The sequence below is a fragment of the Tachysurus fulvidraco genome, chromosome 12, assembly GCF_022655615.1.
Source record: "Tachysurus fulvidraco isolate hzauxx_2018 chromosome 12, HZAU_PFXX_2.0, whole genome shotgun sequence".
NCBI classification, from domain to species: domain Eukaryota; kingdom Metazoa; phylum Chordata; class Actinopteri; order Siluriformes; family Bagridae; genus Tachysurus; species Tachysurus fulvidraco.
The window spans coordinates 12,129,721-12,156,117 of record NC_062529.1 but is presented as its reverse complement, the minus strand read 5'-3'; the positions used below and the strand labels follow the sequence as shown (position 1 = coordinate 12,156,117).

General features: G+C 37.5%; 1 protein-coding gene across 6 annotated transcripts in view; it reads right to left on the bottom strand.

Moving 5' to 3' along the window:
- Positions 1 to 325: 325 nt before the first annotated feature.
- The window catches only part of prkd3 (protein kinase D3), a 40,603-nt gene continuing 14,531 nt past the window's right edge, over positions 326 to 26,397 (bottom strand). For 3 of the 6 annotated variants that reach the window (XM_047821384.1, XM_047821383.1, XM_047821386.1), the window contains 18 exons: positions 18,434 to 18,572; positions 18,321 to 18,323; positions 13,882 to 14,013; positions 12,952 to 13,109; positions 11,588 to 11,783; positions 11,398 to 11,475; positions 11,118 to 11,304; positions 10,808 to 10,931; positions 10,545 to 10,622; positions 6,970 to 7,261; positions 5,388 to 5,440; positions 5,096 to 5,168; positions 4,883 to 4,989; positions 4,638 to 4,799; positions 4,113 to 4,211; positions 3,756 to 4,023; positions 2,058 to 2,143; positions 326 to 1,951 (listed from right to left, as the gene is read on the bottom strand). In XM_047821384.1, the coding sequence (XP_047677340.1) occupies positions 1,778 to 1,951; positions 2,058 to 2,143; positions 3,756 to 4,023; positions 4,113 to 4,211; positions 4,638 to 4,799; positions 4,883 to 4,989; positions 5,096 to 5,168; positions 5,388 to 5,440; positions 6,970 to 7,261; positions 10,545 to 10,622; positions 10,808 to 10,931; positions 11,118 to 11,304; positions 11,398 to 11,475; positions 11,588 to 11,783; positions 12,952 to 13,109; positions 13,882 to 14,013; positions 18,321 to 18,323; positions 18,434 to 18,572 (2,409 nt within the window). In that variant the 3' untranslated portion in view covers positions 326 to 1,777. Of the gene's footprint in view, positions 1,952 to 2,057; positions 2,144 to 3,545; positions 3,607 to 3,755; positions 4,024 to 4,112; positions 4,212 to 4,637; positions 4,800 to 4,882; positions 4,990 to 5,095; positions 5,169 to 5,387; positions 5,441 to 6,969; positions 7,262 to 10,544; positions 10,623 to 10,807; positions 10,932 to 11,117; positions 11,305 to 11,397; positions 11,476 to 11,587; positions 11,784 to 12,951; positions 13,110 to 13,881; positions 14,014 to 18,320; positions 18,328 to 18,433; positions 18,573 to 26,397 lie in introns of those variants that run through there. The other 3 variants (XM_047821387.1, XM_027172313.2, XM_047821385.1) reach the window with 3 other exon arrangements.

The window sequence follows — 26,397 nt, the reverse complement described above, 5'->3', positions numbered from 1 at the left end:
AGGCTTTCCACTACATTTGTGCCCATTCAGCCACAAGAGCTTTAGTGAGGTCACTGATGTCAGGCATGAATGTGTGGACATTCCAGTTTATCCCAGTGGTATTTAGCTCTGTCCAGCACACTCAAGTTCTTTCAGTCCAGCTTTGGCAAACCATTTCTTCATGGAGGTCACTTGGACTTTTGAGCCTTTTAGTACCAGTAAAGGTACCAGTTTAGTACCAGTTTGGGGAAGACCCACATATGGTGATCAGGTGTCCACATATAACTGGGGATAAAGTGTTTTTCAATCCTTAAATAAGGAAATAAAAACCCCACACAGAAAGTAGTGCATTTAATTCTTTATGTACTAAAATATACAAAACACTCACACCTGCCAATCCAGTGGCAACATGAAGTAATGTTTATATGGATCCAGAGGAGCAAATCTCCCCTCCTCTCCCAGACAAAATGATGGAAAATCTTCCATCTCATGCAAACTTTAAAAAGCAGTCAAACTGATCTGCTCAAAATGGCTCCTTATTCTGTGCTATGGAATACCTTGAGAACAGACTGTGCACTTTATGACCAATTGTAATCAATAAATAATTGAATTTGAACACTTATAGGCAAATCATAGCTGCTCACCCTACTGCATATGTTCAATCCCATATAGTGCACAAAGAAGATGAGTTTGTACATATGTACTTATATCGTACTGATCTGAGTGAAAACAGCTTGCTACTGAAGTCAATTCAGTATTTATGGCTGAAATGGGTCATTTTGCTCCAGTTTTGGAATATCCTTGGAATACCACTGTTATTTTTCATGTTGGTTCATTTTGACATACAGCCCACATGAAAAAGTAATACAAACCATGATTTCTAGCAGTTATTAGTTATGATTCTGATGTGTTTAACAAATGCGTAGTGTAGTGCTATTTTTTTAAATCAGGTTGTCTGCGTGACCAACCGATATACTCTCTACAGATGGTAAGGAAAAAAACAAATGCTAACCATATAACCTGAAAAAGTAAAAAAAGAAAAAAAAGATACAGGATTGGTGTGTCTTTTGAATTATGAAGAATAATTGTATATCAGCTCTCAGATTAGTTCAAATAATGAATAAAAATACATTTTGGAGGCCATAATTATGGTTTTAAATATTTTCTATTCTTTATATAACCTTGTATATAACTTTCTTTGTTAACTTCTTCAAAATTCCTGGCTTCAAATGTTGTAAAAAAAAAAAAAAAAAAACAACAACAACAACTATGGCTTAATATAACTGTATGGCTTTTTAGGAGAAACCTCCTAACATCTTCCAGTTATAGAATACAAGGCTACTCATATTATAGGCTTAAAAATTCAAATTCATTATAGCACCATTCCTCTTTCTTTAAATGTAACTTCACTTAAGCCCTTACACCTTTATTCTCATTAGAAATATTAATGTAAAATTGTTAACATTAAATCTGTAGATACGATAAACAGATCTGCACAGTAAGATGTAGCACAGGTAGGACTAGAGGGCAGAATGCATAACCACAAATTACTGACATTTATGGTTTCGACTAGGATTAGAAGAAAAAGAATCTTTATCACAAATGATCATGACTGTATGACCCAGAAAACCAAGGCTTCACACTTCTGTGGGCTTGTGTTACACTCGGTCGCCACACTTATCCTGCCCCTTCCTCAGAAAAGTGCTGTATTCACTTTAGCTTCAGGTCCTTAAGGGGCCAGTGCCTTCTAGTGAGAGTCTGGCACTGATCTCCTTCACAGATTCAGTCCGTAAAGTAACTAGGGGTCTTCATCCATGTCGTCTAAGTTGGGAGCCATGATGAAGTGTTTAGGGTAGACCAGACTGTGCTCATCAGCAAACTCCTCCCAGCGTGCATCATCACTCTCGTGGGTAATGTAGCGCTCGCCTCGCCGGGTCTCAAACTCCCGCAAGTCTAGCCATGTCTGGTAGTCCTAAAACAGCAGGAATATGCTTACATAAACAAACAAGGCTTTAAGACTTTCTGTGAGAACGTGAAGGCTTTGCTGTAGTGCCACACAAAGTGCTGTGCTGTCTCACCTGGAACCACGGATGACTTAGGGACTTGTCCACACTGTACCGCTTCCTCATCTTCACTTGAAGAAGGTTGTTGATGAGATCTGTGGCTATGGAAAAACATAAAATTATTATTGTAAATTAGCCTTCAAGATCAAGACAGAAAATAAGTGTCAGAATCAGCTCTCCAGTATATTATTATAATATATAGCCAAATTAATGTGGCCCAGTATATTTTAATATTGAAGCAATCCAGGGTTATAAATCTAAATGGTCTTAAGACATCATTCACTGGTTAATTCAGGTCAAAACTTTGAAGCTCATGTTGTAGAGTGTGCCATTTTTAAAGGTTATTACTAGTGTGCATTTCTACATAACCACTTCCTCAGGCTGCTTTCAAATGCTTTATATCAATCACAACATCTCATTTCAATACAAACAAAACTTTGTCTCAAAGATACTTTTCAACCTTCGCACCAGTGCTACATGCACATGTGTCATTTGTGACCTGAAATGTGAACATCTCTGACTAAATGTAATAAATGCCAAGCCGATATCAAAATGTCAAATGAGTAAATGAAGAGTTCAAGGACTCAAAGAAAAGATCATGAAAAATAAATTTCCCGGTGAAAACTGTGATGATATGTTTAATAATTTATCAGCTCTGAATACAAAAAAACAGAAAAGGAAAAAACATGAATTCTGCCGCAGAAGAGGAATTGGGAGGTGGGTGGTGCAGTGACTCATTAGATCTGAATAGTCTGAAATTGTGGTAGTGTAGACAGACACGGGGGTGACATCCTTCACTATGTCTGAGTTTTTTACTATATGATTTTGTGTTTAAATGCAGCCGACTATCCTTAATAAATATTATAAACACACTTAACATACTTTACACATAACACACGTTCTGTATTAATACTAATGTTAGGAAAAACCTCTGTAATTTAATCGGACTTATTCAGCAACTACATTATCTAACAGACCACTATTGGGAAAAAAAAAAGAAAGAAAAGAAGATGCCTTGTCTAGACAGCTTTGTTACTGTGTTATGTCTCAAAGTAAAATATTGGGGCTAGTGTGGCTGAAACAATGACCTACTTCTAAAAGTTCCCCTGTCTTTGAATAATGTGGTATAAAATGTTTAAATGAGCTAAATTATGAGGTCATTACATCAAGTTTACCACAAATTTTAATCCAACCAGATCCATTGTAACAATAATATCAAGGTGAATAACCTTTCCAAAATCGATTCCACATATATATATATATATATTATATTTAAGTGCTCGGTCATTGTGACAATAACATTAACGGAAGTTGAAATAACTTCAGAAACTTCAAAAAGTTAAGCTTTTTAACTATTTCATATTTTTAGTATTAAACAATGTGTAGTATTTAATATAATTTGTACATATAATCTGTATTATTTCAATATTTTTTTGAAGGGCAGTGGTAGCTCTGTGATTAAGGTGTTGGACTACTTATCAGAAAGTTGTGAGTTCGAATCCCAGGGCCACCAAGCTGTCACTCTTGGGCCCCTAAGCAAGGCCATTAACCCTCAATTGCCCAGCTGTATAAATGAGATAAATGTAAGTTGCTCTGGATAAGGGCGTCTGCCAAATGCCGTAAATTTAAATGTTTTTGTTGTATATAACATAGTATGTTTTTTAGTTATTGTAGCATATCAGGAGGTAGAATACATGAAAAATGTTTTCTTACCTTCTGTAGATATTTCCTTCCAAGGCATTGGTGGATACATAAATGCTGCGTTCTGGATCTGATCATTAATATCTTCATCCTCATTAAAGGGGAAGGTACCACTCAGGCTGACGTAGATGATGACCCCCACTGACCACATGTCCAGTGAGCGATTGTAACCTTTACTACGAAGAACTTCAGGGGCCAGATATGCAGGAGTTCCAACCACAGAGCGACGGAACGACTTCTCACCGATTATCCGAGCAAAACCAAAGTCACACAGTTTCACCTGCAGAGCGAGATGTGCAATCATGAATCTGAGAAGTGTTTTTGTGCATAAATGAGTATTATAATGGTAAACTACTGTGGAATTCTTACCTGAGGAAAAGGCTCTGCTGAGGCTAGGAGCACATTTTCTGGCTTCAGATCACAGTGAACAATGTTTTTAAAATGGAGATGTCTCAAAGCCACCAGAATCTATAAGCAGGAAAAACAATGACATATAAAATGTTAAGCCTTGTGATAAATTGTAGTCAAATCTGCTTAAAATGTGTTATTCACATCAAGTTTAATCAAATTCACTATTTATTTTTAGTGAATTATACAACATCATGCACAGTCGAGGGCCTCTAGCCACATCAGAGCCATGTGTGCCTGCTAATTGGAGGCTGCAGATCCATAGCTAATAGACGAGCCCCTGTTATTCCAGCCCCCAAGGGGCCTCTCAGTTCTAATCATCCCACAGTCTCAAGTAGTGAAGCACTTCAACTCCCTGATGAGATCCAGACTTCTCTAAACACAGACTCCATTCAAAACACCACATCCATCAGAATAAACACAGTCCAGACCAGCAGAATGAAGAGTACTGAGCAGAACTGAATGAGTCTGATAAAAAGAGTCAACCTGTGTGACAAGGAACTTGGTGATGCGCTCAGGCAGTCTGCTCTTCTCGCTGGACAGGATCATCTCCAACATGTCCCCATGTAGCTTCTCCATGACAACAAACACTCGCTCCGGGGTCTCAAACATGCACTCTAAGTTGACAATCCCAGGATGCTGCAGGTTCTACATGGTAAAAAGAGAAGAAATCAGTCATCACTTACACCTGTATGTTTCTCCACGGTCTCATTATTCTGAGATGCTCCTACCTGTAAAATGGCTACTTCATTCCTCAGCTGGCTTTCTTGTTTTGTAGGAAACCTCATTTTGTCAATCACCTTTATAGCTACATCTCTGCCGGTTTTTCTGTGCTTCCCTTTTAAATAGAAAGAAGGTTATTAATTCAAATTGACTGGTGTACAAATCGGGGAAGGACATGAAATGATATCTGACAGAAATTAAGAAATTATTCACAACAGTACCTCCATACACAATGCCAAACTGTCCTGATCCCAAAACCTCATCGGCAAAGATCTGGTAAACAGAACTGATGTCCTAAAAACAAGTGACAAATAAATCAGTTTTTTTTTCATTTACTACACAAACTATATTAATTTACTGTATATAGCTAAGCATGTAGAGATGTTTTGCCATTTTGGTGGGTAAATAATCAAATGTGGTTGTTTTAGAGAAAATGCTGAAGCCTTATATTGTATTGACAATTATGACTGAAAAGCCATAATGGTAAAGTCTGCAAACCTATCACTGACTCACCACATTCTCCTGGATTTGACTGTTAGATACAGAAATGCTCATGGACAGTTCCTCTGTAGAGACACAGAACAGAAAAGAAAAGTCAATGCAAATTCATTCGGAAATAATCCATCTAGCAGGTAGTAACATAAATAAATAAAGTGTCCTAACCCAAGAGTACTGAAGGATGAGGAAGTATCTAATGAAAAAAAAGTATCGTGGGCATTTGATTTAGTGTAAAAACACAAGATCGACCAACCAATTGAAATTTTGTGTAGATCCGAGTACTGAGGGAAGAAACCACTGAAACTGAGTTACGTTACCATGTGGCTGATGTGATATCATTCAGTCTTCAAGGAAAACTAGATGCAGTGGTTTCTTATTCTGAAAGCATGCTTAGTATTCCTGCAAAAGACTGCTGTACCTCAGTAAAATGTCTTGAAAATAGTAAATTGGACAATTTGTATTTAATTCTTGCTGAAAATTGAGTTCACTTGAATTCAGTGATGACAACTCTGAATAAATTTTAATGAGAGCTTGTGGGTGGGAATGGAATGTAGGAAGGTTTGGTCTTGGCAGATAAGATCTGCTACGCTGCTGCTGCTGGGTGAGTATAAAGGCTGCCCTGTGAACCTGCTCAAACGTATAGATATTAAGAAATAAGCTGCCACTGCAAGGTAAGACAGGAGGAACCTCCCCTGTTGGGAAGAGGAGAGTGACAAGCCAAATCTCTTTCCGAGTCACTAAGGCCGAGCCTGGGAGTTATGTCAGGATAATAAAAGGTCACATAGAAGGGAAAGCACAGAATAACCAATCAGTGTGAGGGTAAAGTTTCATGACTGAACATAACATTAATCTTAGTACAGGAACAACATGAAGAATCATGAGAGAGCATCTCTGGAGCAGCTCAGCAGCAGAAGTTGCCAATAAATGGTATTCCAGTTTCTCAATCAGTGCTGGAAACCAACCAGAAGCTGTTCTTTCGCAGAGCAAATGGTGGTACAAGAATTTAAGTGTCATGATTAGAGTAACTTTCCCTAAAATTTCTAAGAAGAACATGCTGGAGGTAATTCAAAGAATTTCAGTTGAACATATAACACAAGTTATTAAAACATGTGTACATTAAGAGTTTTGGAAACATGTGAGCTAGCAAATGCATGCAATATGTGAAATTTAAGTTCCACTCATTATTTATTTTTAGTTTTATTTTTAGTTATATTCTGAGTAAAATAATTATATTTTACAAGATTTCTACATTTACAGCTCTTTAGTCTTCTTCGGATTTCTTTTCAAAAATAAGCAATCATTGTCTCACAAGGATGATCGTCAAGTCTTGGTTAGTCATCAGCCAAATCATTACACGGTGCTATCACTCAGCCTCAATTCATTTTCTTCTCGTCAATTTTTGGTCAATAAATTAAATAAATAATCTAATGAAGTCATATAAATCAATATTATAATATTATAAATTTTGTCAATATTAAAGTCATATAAAACAATATAATAATAATAATAATAATAATAATAATAATAATAATAATAATAATAATAATAATAATAATAATAATAATAATGGCTTCAAGATTTAAATGAATGTACTCACTATGGTCTTTGCCCTGGCCAGCAGCAGCACCCACACTCGGCTGAGGCGTAACTGGAACAGGCATGAGGGCTTGGCGGATGGCCATTTCCCAGCCCTGGGCCACCTCCAGCCCCACAACGGTGGCAGCCAGCATGGGGCTGTGCATATGAAGATGGTGGCCACCAGTGTTCTCCCCAACATAATAGACCATAGTAGCAGTTATAATCTCAAAGCAATGTGGATTCCCTCCCATGGCAAGACTACTGAAATCTCGTGCTGCTTCCACCTGCAGTATCTCAGACAGAGGAATCTCCTGTAGGTGAAACAAAATAGTGAAGGATATTCAGATTCAGGTATTAATTCGACGCAAATGAATGAATAAATATCATAGATCACACTTGAGAAAACTATGAAACTCCTTGTCATACACTCTGAAGTAAATGAGTACTACAGTTAGATATCATAATATGATACACAGTTCTTTAACAAAATCTGAAACACAAAAATCACCTCCAGTTACAGAAATGGCACTGAGCAGTACTAATCATAACTAATGCCAGGACGCTCCAGATATGTAGATTAGTTCAATCAGAATGTTTCCCGTATGTTCTAACCAAGCCCATTCCATACCTTAATCTCTTTAGAATGGAGAGCAGGTTTTGAGATCACACAATCCAGGGTCTTCATGTCTGTGAAAGTGCTCTAACCATGGGCTCATGTGCCTCATATCCCTTCTGAGGCTTTAATGTGAAATAAAAAAGCTGCCTTCTGTTGACATTTGCTTTTGTCCACCCACTTTTCTCAGATGAAAGAGTGAAACAGTAGCTGTGACCAATAGCAGCTTTCTCTGAGCCTCACATCAAGTGTTTGTGGTTAGAGGGTGGTCCGTATAATCCCACCCACTGAAGAGATTCATGATTTCAAGGCAGCAAACCGAAAGTCTGCATGACTTTATGCTTGAGTGTGTGTGTGTGTGTGTCTGCATGCCACGCGTGTGTGTGAGACCAGGCTACCACTGTGCTGCGGATGGCCACTACATAGTAAAAGGGGGTGGTCTGGTTGAAAAACAGTTATGTGGAGACAGGATTGAAGTCCGCACAGGCCATAAAAGAGGTGGAGAAACCAAAAGTACAGGGTTTCTGTCTTCAAAAGAGCATGGTATAAATTCCAAATGTATAAAACAGACACAGTCTTTCAGCTCTTGACACATGACCACCAGAGCATATGGGGTGAACACAAGTAAAAAACAGTGGTTACTAAATAAAAAAGCAGAAAGTGAACCAAAAGTATAACCAAAAGCAAACAATCAGCAGCTCTCAGCTCAGTCAGTCGAACACAGGCAGTTTTCATTATATCTGTTTAGAAGATTCTGAAGAAAGAAAGGACTGTGTGAAAAAACAGTACTGGCTCAAACAGACAATCATAAGGATGAGCAGCTTCATACACTAAACATGTGAGCATCTATATGACTCTTCTTTTAAGATAACTATACTAGGCTAATAAAAGCATATACTAAGAAAGCAAGTTAAAAATAAATTTAATTCTAGGTTTAAAATACTGTAAAATCACTTATTCCTAAGTGTACTAAATAGTCTATTATAATTATATATGCATGATTTGTTCCAGTACATGCTTTTATACACATGAAGCAGGTTAATTTGTATAGAGATGTCAATCTGCTTCTCTCGGCTTTGGCTAAATAATATTTCCTGCATTGTCTCATGAAACTAACCAGTGCAAAAGAAAACAAATTATTGAAGAGTAGCATTGCAGAAAACATTTGATTGTGGTTGAGAGATCACATGTTCAAAGCTAAACCAAGGCTGGTACACATCTCTTATTTGTCAGTCTGGACATTTAGGTATCATTTATAGGTAGATGAGAAGTATTTGATGAGTTTTGTAGTTTTCATGTGATAGATCATGCCTAGTGTACCTTACATTATCATAGTATTCTTCAGAAACAACATTCATAAAACATGTCATTTGTTTACCTGTAAGAAAACTATTAATCATAGTTTAGTCAGAAACGTGCAAAAATACTCCAGGAGTAGAATTCATATACTGTATAATAATCAGTTTATTCATTCATTCATTCATTCATTCATGTTCTACCGCTTATCCGAACTACTTGGGTCACGGGGAGCCTGTGCCTATCTCAGGCGTAATCGGGCATAAAGGCATGATACACCCTGGACGGAGTGCCAACCCATCACATGGCACACACACACACACACATATACACACACACTCTCATTCACTCACACAATCACACACTACAGACAATTTTCCAGAGATGCCAATCAACCTACCATGCATGTCTTTGGACCGGGGGAGGAAACCGGAGTACCCGGAGGAAACCCCCGAGGCACGGGGAGAACATGCAAACTCCACACACACAAGGCGGAGGCGGGAATCAAACCCCCAACCCTGGAGGTGTGAGGCAAACGTGCTAACCACTAAGCCACCGTGCCCCCCATAATCAGTTTATTATCGATATATATTACTGTAGATATGTGATACACACATAGTATGCAGTATACTATACGATTATATAGGTATGGGTGAAGTGAAAGGATTGGCAACGTTACAAAGTCAAATCAGATCATGCCTAGTCAAATACTATGGCATAAAGTTTTCTTATTTGCTGCTTAAAGAGTGAAAGGCATAACGTTTGTCCTGAGCTAACGTGTGGGCTTTACTGGTTTTGATTTTACTTGCAAAAATTCGTTTGGTCTTTCAAAAAGAAACTCTCTAGAGTCCCCTTACAAGAGTAGACTGGGGGCTGCCCACAATAAAGAATGAAAGAAGACACCGAGTGCTGTGCTGTGGGTTTCAGTGGCTACATCCTGAGTTTCATGGGTTTGTTACAGTTAACCATCGTTACAGTTTTACTTTTATTTTACAGGTGCTTCAGTATACAGCACATAAGCAAAGAAAAAACAATAATGTCAGCAGGATAATACACTATGACAAATATGACAGCAGTACAATAAACCAGTGAAGGACTGTTGGAAAGAGATGTAAACATACATATTCACACATATGTATGCTATTTCATTTAACAAGGTTTGGCTTCACAAGTGTATGTTTAAATGCAACAGATTTTTTATGAGATGTATCCAACTGCATATTAAAAGCTTTAGGAATAAGTTTACATAGTTATGCCAAACTGTTCACCATTGCCTGTATTTTTTTACACATATGTGTATGTAGAGCTCTGACAGTGCAGTACTGTAAAATCAAGACTATTAACTAATATACATGATCACAGTTTATATGTTAATCTTTGCCGCAAGAAGCATTTGAGGTGTTTATATGACCTCAGATGCACTATGACTAGCTCTGAAATGTCCTATTTGATAGCTCTTCCCCTTTGACCACAAAGAAATTTTACATCTCATATAGTGAAGATGCTCAGCGGGGGAGGGGACGTTTGAAGGGACACTGACCTTATTTCTATTCAGAAAGTCCAAAGTTAACTATTATACTGATCTAAGCACAATTCAGCAATTCTTTGAACTGCAGCTTCACACTTACCGTGCAATGACTACAGTAATTACAATTAAAATATTTCCTAGCAAATGAGTCTCTTACCTTGTAGAACTTGGCTCCTGTGTCATTCTGAAACAGAGTCAGGCTTTTGCTGTCCAGCCTCCAATAGTGTCTCTTTCTCTGGGGACATTTTATATTAACATAATAACTATTAGTAAATTGATTAACTCTTAAAATATTATGAAATCTTTCTCTATCTCCTGATTTACATAAGAAAATTAAAGCCTACCATTTAAAAAATATAAGCAATCTGTGTAATATTTATTGAGCTGTAAATAAAAGTAACAGTTGCTGAAGGATCTTACAAGGTTGTCCCTGCTGGTGTAGTGCACCATCCATCCCTCCCTGACCATAGTGGAGCTTCTTCTCTTGGTGTGTTTAATAGACTGCACTACGCGCATCAGTGGTATATTAGTGCTAGTGGACGGGCTAAGGGAAGACAAGAAATAATAGAATAAAAGACAGACTCTAAGCACATGTTCAAATGCTAAAATGGTAAGGAATTCTGTGGCTCACGGAGGTGCACTCCAGTAAACAATTTTAATAAGCACAAGGGCTCTAAATGCAGATCGAATTATTCTCTGACTTTTATCATGCAAATCAGTACCTACACACCTGATCTGAGGAGCTTTAACAGGCTCCTCGTCTTTCTCCTGGTCTGAGAACGGATAGTCCCGAAAGATCTTGTCTTCAGGAGTAGAGGGCTCTTCTGAGTCGTCCTGGCCTCTGCTGCTCTCACTGTTGACATCACTGATATCTACCTCCATAGTGGTGTCTGAATCAGGTGCTGGACTGGCTGGCTCTGGCACATAACACACAGAACATGACATGAATACAACATTTGCTGGCTAAAAAGCATCAAATTGATATGCCACTAAAAACAACTTCTTTGTACCTCCGTTGAAGACTACTTCCCCAAGACAGTCTTTTGGTACCTTAGATGCACATCGCTTGTGGCAGTTAAATTTGCAATCTAACAGAAACAATTAATAATACATACACTTAGTTAAACAATTAGCATGTTATTTTCTCAATAATCTAAGTTTACCTGCATATTTTTTCAGAAAGCAGAAGGAAAGGCTAACCCTTGCACTGCATGCCCTGGCGGAACAGGCCTTTAAGCAGGCGTTTGCAGTACTGGCATATGGTGGGGCGTGTGTACGTGTGGATGACAAAAGTATGAGGCACTTTCACCCTCCCCAGCACCATCTTCTCCATCCAGATGGGCCGACCGCTGCAGGATGGGATCCGCTTCCCTGCTTCCTGATGGGGGCGCTGTTGCTGGAAGTCAAAAAAAGTGGAAAGATGGAATTAGACATAGAGTCTTCTCAAACTGAGCCAAGATGGACTGTTACTGTTACAGGGCGTTTCCTCAACAGATGGTTTAAATGACATGGCTGAACTTTGTCACATTCGCAGGAAACAGTAAATGATGAAAACACCAAAAAGAAAGTCTTTCAACTTGTATTCATGTTCTGACTTTTATGCTTCAAAACAGACCACAGCAGCTTTAATAAAACCTGACTCAACCTAGTGCTCTCCACATACAGTGTGCCTGGGCACAACACTGAAAAGAATCCACAGAGGCTTGATTTGATTTTCTTAATTACATTTTCAGTGAACTTTCTGATGGCTGAATGCAAAGGAACATACTCGGCCCTGGGGAAATACCAGACAAATAATTGTAGAATGTGTAAGTATCAGCCAGTACAACAAGGTTGGTGTTCTTCATTTTATCTGAATTTTTTGTGTCTGTGGACAAATAAGTTGTATTTGATGTATTAATTCTATCATTGGTGGAATAACACAAAATAATAATAATAATAATAATAATAATAATAATAATAATAATAATAATAATAATAATAATATCCCACAAGTTTAAGACAAAACTCTTGAAATTGCAAGTCAGACAAAGTGTTTGAATGTTCTATCATTCCTGTCAAACAAGTCTCTATCTCTCTCTCACACACACACACACACACACACACACACACACACACACACACACACACACACACACACAGTCTCTTGCAGTCTTCATGAAACATAGGAGAGTCTCTTTTGTGCTCTGCTTTGATAGAATGGCCAAAGGTCAAACCTCTGATCTGGTTTAATGTGAAATTAAGTTAATCCAGGTTCACATCCTATGAACAATGAGGCATTCCAGCTAATGGAACAGGAGAATATAATTCCTAGAGAGGTTCCCCCGCAAAGAGTCAGTATGATTTACAGTTCTCAAAGAGCAGTGGATGGACTTTTTAATCCTATTCCTTCTCCTCTACAGTCTCAAATATTAGCAAATTTGAATTACACAGTCCTCTCAATTGTATAGACAAACACCTCTATATTGAAGAAGTGGAGGAAGTAATAGATGTAATGCAAAAGACTAGGTGAGGGCATGAAGGAGAAGATAAATCATAAAGAAGCATGCTGAGTCACCCCTTACCTCCTCCAGGGTCACAGAGACATTTTCTGCTGGTAGAGGCCTTGGAACAGAGAGTGAAGGACCAGGCAGAGACACATTGGACAGACGCCTCTTCCTGACTCCACTACAGTTGTTTGGAATCTTAAAGGCGCATCGCTTGTGATAATTGAGCCCACAGCCTGATACAAACACATAATATGGACATGCATGTCAGGAACACACTCATTATCTACACTAGATCAGACATTATTGTATTCTTTTTTCTTCTGGTCAGTTCTTTTAAATGTCCACTAGAGAGCTCCATAAACACTCTCACTTGACAAAGAGCAGAGAAAACTTACAAAAAAAAAAACGAGCACTCTTATATCACATTCAAAACCATTTAGATAAGGCTTTAGTGAAATTTAGGCCTCTATATTAAATTTATAGACAATAAGCAGCTCTTGGCATGACTGATGAAGTCTGATATAGCAGCCTGTATCCATCAGCAAAGCTTATTACAACAGCAAACTTTGAAGGCCACATCCAACACTTGGCAAACATACACTGTGATCCAATCAAAAAGCCCCTCTATTGGGCTTCAAAGGCTGGCTGGATAGAGTAAAGAGGAAGCCAACACAGCATTGAGACATCTCACTGCACGACATGGTTACCCTGAGCCAGAGGCACTGAATCAGTGTGTTCGGTGCTGTGTCTGGAAAACACTTGATGCTTTGGCCTTTGGTGTGCAGACAGAAACAGTTCTGAGACCCATATGGAGCACATGTGTAATTTTGTACTTTATGTCTTTTGTACTTTATGGAAACTCATATAAGCTTGTGTAGTTCTGTGTAATCAGTTTGAGTGTAATTAATAGCTAATATATGTATATAATATCTATGACATGCTTGTCTTTTCACATGGTTAATATTCAGAAATTTCTTAAATGCAGTGCTTAGAAGCATATATTACCTTCACATTTGAGGCCCTGACGAACGAGACCCCACAGCATCTCCCCACAGTAGTCACAGAAGGTAGGTGCCTTGTATGAGTGCACATAGAGGGCATGAGGCCGGATCTGAAAGTCTTCCACTGTAGCCTGAGCTGCAATTAAACCGCAACTTAAAACTGAACTCAACAAAACAAATGAACTTGAAACCCTGATGAGGTTAAACAACACAATACATAAATGAAATGAAAGAAAACAAAACAAACAGGAGACATTATTATTATTATTATTATTATTATTATTATTATTATTATTATTATTATTATTATTATTATTATTATACATTTATTTGATACTAAACTTTGTATGAATAACAAAAAGTAAGAAAATGATCAAATTCTGACAAATAATTACATATTTCTGAATTTTACATGTTATTGGTAGGAATATCAAAGGAAAAAGCTACAAACTAGTCAATTCCAATTTTTTTTTAAAATATACATCTGTTATGAGGCAGATCATTAATGTCCTGGATATGATTTGAATTCAAATTTCTTTAATTACAAAAAGGCAAATCAGCTGAATCAACTGATATCTGAATCATATCTGACTAAATCAAACTAGTATTTTTATTTTAAACTCTTGCCCAAAACAGTGTGTAGAAATGCATTCCACATGTATTTGATATCTATCTGTCCTAGATATTCAGGTCTAAACATTTTAACAAACTTTATAATAATATTTTTTTCAGAAGAATTACTTATGCAAGAGTGTTAAAGGAGAAACCACAAACCATACAGTAAAACACTCTTTAGTCTAAGTCAGAGAAAGTGATTCACAGATGTGATTCAGCTGTGAGTCACAGCACAGTTTTGATGTGTTTTACAGATTTAAAAGACTCCCAAGTGAATACTTTAGACAATAGTGAAGTCATCTGGTTGATTCACCCATCAGGTATAAATCAGAACCTGATTAAAAGATTCCAAATGTAAGGGTGACGTCTTAAGCTGCTTTTAACTGTTAAAGCACGTTTGTATAAGAACTGACTAAAGAAGGAACAAAAAGCAAACTGCAGTGGTTCCTTTAGTGAAGTGATTTGGGGAGTTTCAGGCAGAAATGGATGACCACCAACAATGAGGAATTAGGTGGACAAAGATTCACATGTACAGTATATGGTGATTATGAGGCTTCAGTAACAGGCCGAGGTCCATTAACAGTGTGAGATCAATCTAAGCTTCACACTGTTGTCTTCAGATGTGTAGTATCACATGTCCTTCTTTCAGTATTGATAACCTTCTTTCAGGGTCCTAACCCTAACCCTAACCCTAACCCTAGTCTTCGGATAAAAGTCTTCTTATCTGGATCACTCATCAGTGATAAATCAGCAGCTGATTAGAAAAATGTTCAAATTTGATGGTAGTTGGGAGCGGTTTCCTGGCAGAAAGAGAGGGAGAGCCAGGAACACTCTGCAGTGCAGCCTAATATCCTTATGATGAAATTATATTTATACACATCCCTTTATTTCATTTTCTTTTTTCTTCTTCTTTTACCATTTTATACTGTGACACTACATACAAAGTTATACTGAGATAGAGTCATGAAACCACACAATGAGTTATAGTTTTTAGAAATTTCTGTTGGCTGCAACACATTTGGAAAGAAATGAAAAAAAAAGACAACAATATGAGCCCTGCATGAGTGAGCTCCTCTTCGTGGATCAAAGGCATAAAGCTGAAGACTGGAGATAAGTCAGTCACATGCCAGGCAGCAGTACAGAGCGCTGGCACAAGCTTATAATGAGGCATTCATGAAAACACCACATAGACAGCATTATGTAAAACCATGATCCAATCATCCAAAAAGTAATCAAACGCTCACAAAAGCACCTAAATGCACCAACAAACAATAGCAAATAGTGGCAAATATTGGCAAATAGTAAATTGACCATAGCTGTGAGTGTGTGCCTGAACCCATCCAGTGTCCCAGCAATGTTCCTCAAACACAGTGTTCCTAGCATAGGCTCTAGATGCAGCAACCAGGATCATTTTAGCTACCAAAAGTGAGTGAGTGATGTGGATGTCTGTGGTAATTACAGTACCAACATGCTTGAGAATTAAAAAAAAGAAACGCTAGAAACCCATAGACCAAAAATTCTACAAAACACACAAACAGTTATGCAACCGCTGACACTATTTTCTGTTTAGTTTTCTTTTCTTCAACATAGGTGTTTACTGAAATATAAGTCATTCAAAAAACATACATCTGGATAGTTGAACACACTTAAAAGCACAGGATCAAGACAAAATCAACTGTGGTGCACACTGTAGACATGCTATCTCGAAAGAAACTTTCCTACTGATGGACCTCCTGCAGGGCTGGAACACTCAAGTCCTGCACAGCTCTCTTATAGCCCTGCAGCACTTCACAGTAGAAGCACTACCGTCGTTTACTGTAATAAAAACAAACCCCTGCCTTTGAGCTGAACGCCAAGTCAAAGCTGCCCTCCTGTCACTCCACACTGTGTGGCCTATTTTCCTTTAAAGATGTTTGATTACCACAAATGTAACAGGACAGAAGGCCATCCGGACAGATATAATTCAGGGTTATGAGAAGAACATCTGCCCAAAATCCTGCTATAGTATTATATGGTGAAAGTGCCATACATTCCACATGCAGTGAGATTCATTAATGATGAACTCTTCTCTATTAGGAAAGGAAGGATGCCGTTTAGAATTCTGGTGCTACTGCAGGACAATACAAGTCAAACATCAGTGCTGAAATATGACATTAATTTCTGCTTGGCGTGTGTGTGAAGTCCGATGTGTGAGGAGGATGTGTGAAGCAGGTGTGCTGTATTACTCCCCTGTGGAGATGACTCAAATGACAGGAAAATCAGAGCTCACAGAACAGCACTCACAGGACAGGATGCAAAATCCATTCAAGACAGGAACTGACCATAAACCTTCCCTAAAACCAGAAGCCTACTGTAAATTCAAACACTGTGCTTTTTTCTTTGTCTACACTGCTTTTATGATTTTTTTTTTTTAAATTTATTAAACAGATTATAGTATATGGGTTATTCCGGCGGTCTCAAACTGTCGGCCCACAGGTGATTTATGGCCCCCATTCCGCATCATGTCAAAAATATGAAATGTTTGTTTTTTTTCTAGTTGTTTCACAGAATTTTAACTACCTCTTTATATTCAATAGGGAAAAAATAAATAAATAAAATAAAATAAACTCCTAATGCCGATAGATTTGAGAAGAGATAGTTTCGGGCTTCAGTAATTAATCTTTTGTTCATCTTTTGTTTGGCAAATAAAAATATGTCTCTTTCCAAACCAAAAAAGGAAAGTGGATGCTAAACACAGAGAGTTTCAAGAAAAATGGACATTGTAGTATTTTTATCCATCTGATATGCAAGGAAAAAGTCACCATTCCAAAGGAATATGATCTCAAGCTCAAATAATAACTCAAATAAACACAGACAACAGTATGAGATGTACCAAGAAGATGAGAGGAAAAAACAGCCACACAGTTGCAAAGAGAGCTGACATACCAGCAAAGCCTTTTACATAAAGCCTAAAAAGCTGATGCTATGGTTAAAGCAAGTTACATGGTGAGTGAAGCCATTCAGTGATGAGCAGTTTGTGAAGGACTGCATGTTAAAAGTCATTGATATTCTATGTCCAGAAAAGAAGAGCATGGTTAACAATCTCTCTGTATTGACAAGCACAGTAGCAGAGCGGATAATCAACAAGTTATCCGTTGATATTTAGGATTAGGTATGCAACAAAGCTAGAGTTTTTACTGCATACTCCGTAGCACATGACGAAAGCACAGAAATACCAACAGAGCTCAACTAGCTATTTACTAGCTATTTACATCAGGGGTATTAATGACAATTTGAAGTCACAGAAGAGTTGCTGAGTTTGTGTCCTGTGTGTTCAGGGACTGTTCACTGCAAGGTTGTTAGTTCAGCAAGATTATGATAAATTATTAAAGTTAACATAATGTAAGACATAAAACAATGTATAGACATGCAAATAAATGAGAGCTAATATTTCAGTCTGTAAAGTAAATTTAGAAAAATATTGTGTTTTCTTGTTGTAACTGAATGCAAAAATACTGTTGTATGCCCCCAGCCAATTTGAGTTTGAGACCAGTGGTTTAAACAATATGGGCCAGAAGGTCACCCTGCCTCTCCCTAAATAAAATAGAATGTCGAGTCTATGTGTCTGATCAGATTGAATTATTATTTTGCATAAACTTGTGGACTATCTGCAATTGACTGTGCAATAGTAGTTTTAATGAATCTATCCTGTTTGCTGTTATACAACAATAGTAACTACTGACAAAGAATGTTGTGTGCCAGTGCCACCGCAGAGCAGCAGTGTCAGAACTCTACTCCAGTCATCCAGTTAGTGCTAGTCTGTTCCATATCAACCTCACTAGCACTCACCATCTGTCTGAAAACATGAAACAGGATTTGTGAAGTTTCCACAAAAATGCCCTTGGCAAAGCTTTCAAAGAGCTCATTTCCCGTAGATCAAGGTTAAAAAGCCCAGAACGTACCTGAGAGGACAACCTCAATCAGGTCTCCCTCATGGATGTCATCTGCCGACGTGAGTCGCTGCAGAATGTTGTCAGTGTTCAGGTCATGGCGGAAGAGCAGAATCTTGTCATACATACCGAAGAATCCACATTCTGGGAACTGAAGACAACAAAGAGGGCTTAGTAATAATATCAGTACTCATATTAATGGCTAAAGCATGCTAAAGGATCTGTCCTAATCCACACTCTTAACTCTACTTAATATATCAAATGAAGAAAAAAAAAGATAGCATGTTGTAAATCTTTTGATCTTCAGAATAGTGTGAAATTGCCTAGGCGTGTATTCTAAAACAGTCAAATCACTTCAATTTCATTTGTATAGCACTTTTATCTATGGGTATTATCATAAAAGTAGATTTATAGAAATGAAAAAAATTAGAATAAAAATGATAGTTTAAAGTTACATTTAAATTTAGATTTATCTCTAATGAGCAAGTCAGGTAAAAGTGGCAAGGAAAAACTACAGTACCAGAGAGGATATGACGAAGAAACCGACAGAGGAACCAGACTTAAAACATATCCTTAACTGGGTGACATTGGAGAATGTGATTAACTAATGTCCTTCCTACAACTGTACATAGTCAAGTGGAGTCAAGTGAAGTTTTTGAGTAATATATACACCAGTCTGGCTGTAAGTGAGCCTGACTCCAAATACACTTGATATGGTTGAAGTTTAGTCAATTTGAAGTCCAGTGAAATGCTGTAAGCTCATTGGCTGGTTCCTGGAATAATACAGTGATGATATATTCTTTGGAATATGATGCATGCATGCTGGACCTTCCAAAAGAGGATAAACTGTAGCCAACATTGTTCAGATGCACTATGCCCATCCAGACATCCTTCACTGGATATCAGGGGCTTTACCGTGTGCCAGAAAAACATTTTCAATAACAATCACACTGCTAAAACCAGCCCATATTGCAGCCCTAATGGACTGAATAGACTCATGGTTTTTTGCACATGTTAATTATTCAATTTATCCAAACCGGCCTCTTCTCAAAAATCTGAAGATGGGCTTTTAGCAGATTGGAGCAGATTTCTGCTATACAGAGTGCCAGGATCATTCTGGCGCAATGCAAACATCTGCAGATGTCTCACCTCAAGCCATAATTAAATTTATACTCACGGGGGTTTTTCAACACAATATTTTAAGATCTATGGAGCCATTTGAGTGTGTGCATGATCAATTAAATGTCCAATTAATGTAATGACAAAGAGCTCCACTTCCTCACCTTTATTTTATTTTACATTTTCTTCAACTTTGGAGTAACTGTTGAAATGTAATATTATCATACATTTTAACAAATTTCTACTTACCATAAAACCAGGGAATAAGTTATAGTTTTTACACTTTTGTTTTGGCTGTCAAACTTGGAAAGAGATTAAATAAGAGAAATATAGGAGCCTGACATGGCCTCTAGCTGGTCTAGCCCATTGGAGACATAGGTGTTACAACGATACATGATGTCAGATGACACTGAGATATGGATAGTCTGTTTGTAAACTGTCTGTCTGCTTTCTCAAACTTTTTTCTTTAAACCTCTTAACTCCTTAATTAATCTTAATCAGAGTCCACACCAGAGGGTTGGGGGCCAAAAATTCAAGTGAATAAGTTGCCTGGAAAACCCTAGAACTGACTTTCAATAATCACTAAATTCACAGAATGTACTCTTTTACAAAATCTTTTGAATTGTGCATCACACCTAATCACATGAACCATGACGTATAGTAATTTACATTTTCCTGGATGTGTTGGTAGCTAATAAACTGGCAGCTTAGTGCAGATCCTTACTGAGGTTTCTAGTGTATAATTTTCAGTCATATAAACCTTCATTTCCCAAGATGATGTCAGGATATAAAACGCAGAGATGAGTATGAGGATGATGGGAGCAATAAACACAGTGAGCTGCTCTGTTTTTGAGGAATGGCTCTCCTCACAAGCAGATTACACAAGCTGAGAGACATGTGGTGCGGAGGGCCTTGTGTAAATGCCCAGAATATTAGCCTTGCAAGAAGACATGCTTAAAAACATCTGTTGGAACAGATCCTATAGCTATGAGTCATCCCTACTTCCTCAGGCTACACACTTCTCTCTCCTCATAACAGAATGAGTAGAACTGATATAATTCAATATATCTAATTCAACCATATTGAATAAAAGACTAAGCCACACTGTCAGATTGTTAATTAATGCCATTATTAAAACACAACGAGAGAGAACTATGGATGTAACTAATTTAGCGACTCTTCTGTCGCACGTCTAATAATGGAAAAGATCTTCAGTGTAAAATCTTATATTGTCTTCTGCTTTTCACTGTTCACAGATGTTACAGAATGGCTCAGATGTTTGGACATAGGATCTAATTATCAGATCTTTGTGAATTCAGAGTACTAAGAGAATCACTTGTCTTTTAAGGTCCCTGCCAGGATGTGACTGCAACCAACAATAATGAGTCACTTCCTCTTCCCAAGTCACCAGAGAGCCCACCTGTCAGCGGCATTACACAACTTTAAATCTAAACTATAATAACCTTCACTTTACCTCTACAGAAGACATTGTCAAACACTATTTTTTTCAATAATAATTAATTAATATTAAGCCTATAAGTCATCTCTTGTTTTTGAGTTCACTAAACACTATGTTGTGTTAAACCATTATGCTGCATTCGAACATCTCTAAAATTCTGTGAGGCCATCCTTAAAAATATTTTGGTTTGCAGTAACAGTTAAAAAAAAAAAAAAAAAAGGGTCGGTAGGTAGGTCTATATATTTTTTTTTCCAGGTTTCAATGTAAAAAAAAAAAAAGTGATGGTGATGGCGATTACGTATGTATGACTTTAAACAAATTAGCATATCGTGACATCACAGACTGGGTCTTCAACCCGTGCCTTCGGACGGGCACATCACTGCAAAACTCATTTTGATGCTGGACACAGTTTTTCCAGAACTTCGTGCAAAGTTAAAGCAGTGTCGAGCTGTTTTAATGAATTTTTTAGATGTATTATGGTGCCCGAACCCGTATGACTTTGAACTGTGACCGCACAAGCTATAGTGTGACATCCGGTAACCAATAATGTAAAAACAGATGGCGTCAAAAGAAAAGAAAGAACGTAGCCTTCGTTTGTATGTAGGCCTAGGCAATTTATATATTTACAATACTTACTAAAATATAATTAATATTATTTTATTGCTTTTGTATTAGTTGTTTGAAGAGTAAAAAAAAAAGGTTGGTCTTAACGCAAATTTACAACCGGCAAGTCGGTCGGACTTAAAGCAAAAAAAAAAAAAAAAAACTTCGAGTCAGTCCTAAATTTACAGGGTCAGTCGGGTTACGGCAAACAAGAATATTTTTAAGGATGGCCTGATTTTAATAATTAAAACTTCTATACTATTATATGACTATATAATAGTATACCAGTCCAGATACAGGTCAGTCAAAAAGCTCATGAATATAGCTAGCTATACTATTTAATAGCTAACTATTATTTACATTCTGTTGGTTATCCACGGCTGATGAATGCTTGACCAGACAGTCACAGTAGGAGCTAAGTAACAGTAGCCAGAAGATATGCTCTGGATGGAGAGCCTTTGCTCTGCCATCTGGTAGTCAGTAATGAAGTCACAATGACGTAAATCATTTTATGTCACTGATACACAGGCTGCATCCAAAATAGCACACTACCATGCCATGGTGTTAAATATTAACACTACGGAATGTGGTTATATTAATATTAACACCACTAATTATACTGCTTAGTGTTCATTGATCACTTGAGGACATGAATTCAATAGAGTGCCTTTGGAGCTACAAGATTAATTCACACTTCCTCACACTGATGACTCATTATGTTGTCTTTGTAGAAGCCAACATTCTGATTTCCATTATAAGCTTATTATTATTATTATTATTATTATTATTATTATTATATTTATTATTATTATCCAAAAATTTATCAAGAGTAACTCCTCCTAGGGCTTTCGAGACACACGCACTATTTTTCTAAGCGATCGTAATTCCGGCATTCCCGGTACGGAAGCTCAAAGTGGCCTTTTTTCCCATAGACTTCCATTATACAATTTTTAGGTTTATAACTCGGCAAGTTTCCGAGCGACTTACTCCGGACAAAATTTTTATTCCGGAGTTCCGACGGAATTTTCGGTTTTCCGGTAGTCGACGATCGAACATCCCATAGACTTGAATAGGGAACTCCGAAAACTCCGAAAAGTCCTCTAAGCTCTCACACATGCAATACATCCAACATTAAGAATTGCATGTACTGTAATCAATGTACTGTAATTCTATAATAATAAGTAGAATCCCATAATGACTGCAGTATTGACATGAAATGTCGCCTCCAAAAGTATTGGCACCCTAGCGGTCCAGTAGCTTTCACAATTTTTCTGTCCACTTGCCTCCAAAAGTAACACTGACCATTATGTCCACTAGCCTCCAAAAAGCACCGGCCTTTGCGAATACTTGCACCTTTAAAGCCAACATCAAAGTTTGTCGCGATGAACTTTACAAATCTAGCTTTTAAATGAGTTTAATGCCGGATTCCCTTCCTGATGCAACCCTCTCTATTTATCTGGGCACAGAAATCACTGGTTTGTAACTCCTGTGGTTAGATTAAAGATTAATTCACACTGCAGAAGAAAAATACATACAACTCATGGTATGTTCTTCCAGAAGTGTTTTGAATAGTAAGTATAAGTATGTAGATAAAATTTGAATAAACTTGTGAAACAATTAAATCGAAAATAATAAATACACTTAACGAAGAATTAGGAGTGCTGTTAATAACGTTTTAAGTAAATACTATGTTTAAATTTGCTTTTTTTATATATTATTTTGTATATAATAAATTTACATGGGTTTCTACCAATCCCGAGGCCTCCAGAAATTGTACCAACTGCGACTGAGATGAAGCTAAACATGTGAGGATCCTCCAGTTGGACTCTGCTTCATGAAATATTCAGACATTTTAAGAGGAGATGCCACCTCCATGTGGTCTTTGAGGACAACAACCTCCTCGTCAATACAACAATTGTCAGACTGTATATTTATAATCAAACCCTCCAGTGTTACCCATTCTTCCTTTAATATCCAAGGTAGTTTTTCCTCACCACAGTCTCCTCAGTCACCTCAGGCTTGCTCATTGGGGATAAATACAAACACATTTAATTATATATAATATTAATTTTGAATTTTTGTATTATATTCATCTTTATATTAAATTTTTGTTTTATGTTTATATTCTGTAAAGCTGCTTTAAGACATTGTCCATTGTTAAATGCGCTATACAAATAAATTTGAATTTGAATTTAAATATAAATAGTAGTAGTAATAATAATATTAAGAAGAAGAAGAAGAAGAAGAAGAAGAAGAAGAAGAAGAAGAAGAAGAAGAAGAAGAAGAAGAAGAAAATTATATTAAAATTAAACTTGGATTTTAAAAAACTCCAATGAGTTCTTCCTCTATATAAAGAACCATTTTGGTGTTCCAATTACGAAGCAATTGATAGAGCCATTAAAGGTTAAGAAAAATGAACAACCACTGCCAGTATCTAAATTTTCAAAGCTGGACTATCATTTACTATACTCATTTACAGTTACTCAATTTCTTTGACTAAATGTAATGTGCTATGACAGATATTATGAAAGATGGACTGAAAGCTTGTAGGGAGGAAAAGAGTTAGAGAGAGGAATGTAAGGGTCAGTGTATGATGAAAGTTGGCCAACGATGAAGGGTATGGACAGAACATGCCAAACTGCCAGCACACAGGTCTGGAAAGTCCATCAGCCACAGCTGTTTCCCTGGTGGATCTGTACACACAATACATGGCAAACAATACTACCCATAATGCCATGGCCTGTGAGAAGTGTTGATAGCTCAGTGATATTACCCCCACCCATGATGGACCACAGCACAACAGAGTAATTATACAAAGCAATGTAGAACAGAGCAAGAAGAAGAAAAGAAAAAGAACAACAAAAACAATTAGGTACTGGATGGGTCAAGAGATAAAGGGAAAAAATAAGCCACTGCAACAACCTTATGTAGTACCTTACTTATATTAACTGCAAAGCCAATCCCTGTTCCAATTGTCTCTGATTATCTTCAACGAGATACATCCGCTTCATCTTCATCAACATTTGGACTTTTTTCTTGGCAAAAATTAGTTCAAGTTATGAATTTGATCTAAGCAAATACATATTTAAGTTTTGAACAAAAAATAATGCTTACTATTTAAAAAAATTTAAATAAATTTTTAATTAAATTAAAAACAAAGTTACACATTGAAACAGATTATGTCGCTGCATCTTGATTTGCTCTCGTTAGTAACTCTCCACTGTCTAGCAAGTCCTGTTGTGTACATTTACATCCCTAATTTGCCACAACGCCAAAGTTAGTCAAACATACCAGGTCCAAAGTGTCTAAAGTAGTCCTTCTTCATAACTGTCATCACAAAGAGTCTTGGTTTGTTAAGCACAATATAAATTGAAACTTTCAAAAGTTACACAAACGACCAATTAATGTAAAAGCTAAAACGCTCCAGTGTACTTAATCCTCTCTTATGCAAAACATTCATCCAGTCTGCCCGCTTATATAGCTCCATTTTAAATAGATTGTTGGACTAATCAGCATGGCTTGAACCCAGTCATCTCCAGCAGATGAATGCAAAACTTGTACTGTAGCCTTGTGGCTGAGCTTTAGAGCATGAAGAAGCGAGCATGCACCAACAATGACTCCACTGTTCGCACCCTCTTCCTGGCTTTCATGTGCACATGGAGTTTAGGAGAACAAAGAGATTAAATTCCAGACAAGAAGTGCCCAAGGCTGTTCACTGAGATGCTTCTGGAGAGAAGTCTTCCTTCACTGCTAAAGTGCTTCTGCGTTCCTTAGTCGAGATTTAGACATGTATCTCTATGAAACTGTATAACACTAGCACCAATGGAGAAACATGGGAGCCAGAAACTCTAGAACTCTTGACAATCATCTCTTGACAGAGGTTAACAGATGTGCGTTAAAGCAGTAGGAAACTGATTCTGCAGTATTATATTGACTGATGAAGGTTTTGCACAGGAAGCGGGGCAAAACCAGAAGACTCAAGCTCCCTGAACACCTGAGCGGTTGAGTACAGACACTGTTTAATATGGCTGGCCAACTCCTTTGCATGCTAACCCCTAACACATTGCCAACAGAAATTTATAACTTGCATTAACATGCAGACATTTCAAAATACATCCTTCCTGTGTGAGATAGCAGTACAAGGTTTTCCTCTGGCTGTGCCTGCCCCCGAACCCTGCACTTCCTCGGTGACAGCGGGTTCCTCCTGTTGGCATGGGTCATTCTCTCTCTCTCTCTCTCTCTCTCTCTTCTATGTCTTCACTTCACATGTATCCCATGCCAGCGCAGCAACAGCTGGTGACCTGAGCACTGCCATGCCAATACCAGGAAGCTACAGGGAATCTGTGAGGTTTGTCCACACTGGCTTAAGAAGGTTTACAGACACACAGTAGAGAGGATATGGATACGCAGTGAGGATTTGCATAGATTTGGAGCAAAGACAATATTATACTATAAACAGTGTGTCACATAATACAGAGTCGGTATGATGATTGTGGTACAACCAGAGATTGCAACTGCAGGGTTGTAACAGTAATGTTGTCAGAGATGTGATAACTCTACCTCACAACAACCATTTTTGTTCAGAGACTTTCTTTACTATTATTCAAATTATTGCACAATGCAGTCATGGAATACATAATCCTCCGTATTTTTATATATCCTGCTTGTCTGTGGTTCCGCAGTTCAGTGTCATATAGAAATCCAACAAAGGCATACATGGCATAATTTTTGTGAGAGTTACTCAAACAAAGAAGTGACCCATCCCTTGATTTTGGAATCTTGTTCTGTCCCACCA